This window comes from Syngnathus floridae, chromosome 13 (genome assembly GCF_059516105.1).
Source record: "Syngnathus floridae isolate MCC-2025c chromosome 13, RoL_Sflo_1.0, whole genome shotgun sequence".
Classification (NCBI taxonomy): domain Eukaryota; kingdom Metazoa; phylum Chordata; class Actinopteri; order Syngnathiformes; family Syngnathidae; genus Syngnathus; species Syngnathus floridae.
In genome coordinates, this window is record NC_142425.1 from 1024982 (window position 1) to 1027832 (window position 2851).

At 54.9% G+C, this 2851-nt stretch overlaps 1 protein-coding gene across 2 annotated transcripts; it reads left to right on the forward strand.

The window, feature by feature from the left end:
• Positions 1–1109: 1109 nt before the first annotated feature.
• Positions 1110–2281, forward strand: LOC148387991 (janus kinase and microtubule-interacting protein 3-like). Of its 2 annotated transcripts, XM_088394926.1 has the most exons (5): positions 1110–1396; positions 1488–1527; positions 1648–1713; positions 1775–1843; positions 1920–2281. In XM_088394926.1, exons 2-5 carry the CDS (start codon positions 1495–1497, stop codon positions 2145–2147), a joined length of 396 nt encoding a protein of 131 aa, XP_088251052.1. In that variant the 5' UTR covers positions 1110–1396; positions 1488–1494; the 3' UTR covers positions 2148–2281. The 2 variants fall into 2 exon arrangements, with proteins under 2 accessions (XP_088251052.1, XP_088251051.1); XM_088394925.1 differs by having other exon boundaries at positions 1110–1527.
• Positions 2282–2851: the final 570 nt, after the last annotated feature.

The window sequence follows — 2851 nt, forward strand, 5'->3', positions numbered from 1 at the left end:
CGAGAATCTCTGAGGAGGAACAAAGCGTGAGGTCCTGCAAGGTGAGTCTGTTTGTTTGCGGCTGCTTGGTGTTGCGCAAGATGAAATGGCCTTTTTCTCGCTATCATTCCTCTCGTCGATTCATCGTGAGGTGTCGCTTCAGTTTGTTCAGAGAGATGTTTGCTTCCGCGCCCGCAGGTCATCGAAACATTTTACGGCTACGACGAAGACGTGTTGGTGGACTCGGACGGATCGTCCTTGTCTTTTCACACCGACAGAACCCCCGACACGGAACCCGAAGAGGTAGCCCGCCATTTCTGCCAGCGTATTGTCACCAAACATTCCTCTTCAGCCTGGAATCGGACTCGTCTTTGCGTCGCGGGTGCTTTGTCGCCGGTCTGACTGATTCTGGTACTAGTGCTGTGTTGCATTGGTGTGTGCATGAAGAGGCGGAGCTTCGCTACCGCCAGCTGACGCAAGAATATCAAGCGCTGCAACGAGCCTACGCTCTGCTAGCCCAGACCAGCGAAGGGGACTACGACGCCGAGAAGGAGATCAAGGTGGCGCCCCTTCCCGCAACCCCCGGCCGGGTCGCAGCCTCCCCGTTCTCACCCAGCCTCGGGTGTTCTCTGGTCTGAAAGGAGGAGGAGGAGCCTCCCTCCTCCTCCTTTCAGACCAGAGAAAAGCTGATGGTAGAAATGGGTCACTATCAAAGCAGAGTAGCAGATCTGGAGTCAGCGCTGAAGCAACAAGGACAGGTAAGCTCATCAATGAGCACACCTTTTTCTCAGACAAAATAGCTACATTCTTCAGTCACTCATCCGTCTGGCATTACTGGACCAACCCCCCCCCCCCCCCCCCCGAACGTGGCTGGGAAAATGCGGAGAAAAGCAAATGTCATTTTCCAGTCAACCAAAGAATTTGTGGATGAAAATGACACAACATTCCAAAGCTGTCCACGCGTTTGTCTCTTCTAGAATGTCAAGTGGGTGGAGGAGAAGCAGCTGCTGCGTCAGAGCAATCAGCAGTTGGCCGAAAAGGTGACGGAAAGAAAGGCGCTGGGCGGAGTCGCTTGGCGTCACACCTGTCGGGAAGCCCCACAGATGAGGTCTGACTGTCTTTTCAGGTCAGGCGGATGGAGGCGGAAGAAGCGCGTCTGATAGAGCACATCCAGGATATCCGAGACCAAAACGAACTGCTTGAGTTCCGCATCCTGGAGCTGGAGGTGGGAAGACTCGCACAAGCGTGTTGAGGCCAGAGATGTGACGGACGGACGGACGGACGGACGGACGGATGCATGCCTCTGCCTTTCAGGAGAGGGAGTGGCGCTCCCCCGTCTTGAAGTTTCTGCAAGTCCGTTTCCCAGACGGCCTCAGCCCTTTGCAGATCTACTGCGAGGCCGAGGGCGTGAGCGTAGGTAAGGCGTCCCTCGCAACCCTAACCTTAACCCGAGGTCCCAGAACACCTTACATTGCTCCTTGCGCCTTTCCCCCGGACATCGTCATCAGTGATCTGATGAAGAAGCTGGACATCCTGGGCTATAACGCCGTAAGTGTATGTCGAACTCCTTATGTTCGCACTCCACGAGACTCGGCGGCTCAAATGTGACTTTTGGAAGGCTTTGCGCTGAAAGAAGCTTGTTGACGCTGTGCCTTTGGGCTCTTGCAGAATCTCACCAACGAGGAGCAGGTGGTCGTGATTCACGCCAGGACCCTTCTCACCCTAGCCGAGAAGGTAACGCGCACGTCCACGCACGCTCTCGCATTCTGCTTATGTGACAGCAGCCTTTCCTCAGTGGTTAGAATACATCAAAGTGACCAAGTCAGCACTTCAACAGAAGATGTTGGACATTGAAAGTGAGAAGGTAGACAGACACGCGACATCAGCCAAGGGGAACTCCGGCAATGTGCCCCAACAATTCTGACCTTGAGCTGTGCTAGGATATGTTCTGCAAGCAGAAGGGCTACCTGGATGAAGAGTTGGACTTCAGGAAGTGTTCCATGGACCAGGCTCATAAGGTAAGCCGCCCTCAAATCTCCCGCCGGACCACTGATGGACGAGGATTGCGGCCCAGAGGATCCTGGAGCTGGAGGCCATGTTGTACGAGGCGCTACCGCAGCGGGACTGCCCCGCCACGGACGGCGAAAAAGCCAGCCACGCTGGCGTGAATGACGTGCTGACGGCGGATCAGAGAGAAGAGCTTAGGAGCGTCGTGGACCAATGGAAGCGAGCCCTGATGTGCGAGTTGAGGGAGCGCGACGCTTGCATCCTCCAAGAGAGAATGGATCTGCTGCACAGCGCGCAACAGGTAAGGGCCCAAAGCCAGCCCGGCACTTACTTGCACGCTTACTGGCTTTTGAATGCCACTTTCCATTTGTCCGTCGTAGAGGAACAAAGAGCTGAAAGAATTCATCGAAGCTCAGAAGAGACAAATCAAACAATTGGAGGAGAAGTTTCTGTTTCTCTTTCTATTCTTCTCCTTGGCCTTCATTCTGTGGCCCTAACACCAGCTGGTGAGTGAGCTCCAGCGGCACCGCACTCGACACCTCCGATACACTGCCAGCCGGTCTCAGACGTTGGCAGACGCTCCGATGCCAACGTATACCCCCCGCCACGGTGACAGAGGCACCGCGTCACACCGGCGCTCATCCAATCAGAAGGCAGGAAAAGCAAATTCACATGCAGGGCACTTTTGAACCAGAAGAGAGCGCCACAAAAAACGGTTGTTGCCCCAAACGCGCACTAAAAAGGGTCAGAATAACAAGAGTCCCACTGGCCAGCCGGGGCCACCCGTCCAGCTGTTTCTTCAGGGGGGAAAAAAATTGGAGTCACCGGTGAGTACATTTTGCATTTAGCTCTGCTTTTCTGCTTC

Bases quoted from the DNA above. Each gene is read 5' to 3' on its own strand.
- LOC148387991 (XM_088394925.1), top strand. From the start codon at position 1,273: ATGCATGCCTCTGCCTTTCAGGAGAGGGAGTGGCGCTCCCCCGTCTTG. The intron at 1,528-1,647 runs GTAAGTGTATGT...GGGCTCTTGCAG, and splicing joins ACATCCTGGGCTATAACGCC to AATCTCACCAACGAGGAGCA. The intron at 1,714-1,774 runs GTAACGCGCACG...GCCTTTCCTCAG, and splicing joins TTCTCACCCTAGCCGAGAAG to TGGTTAGAATACATCAAAGT.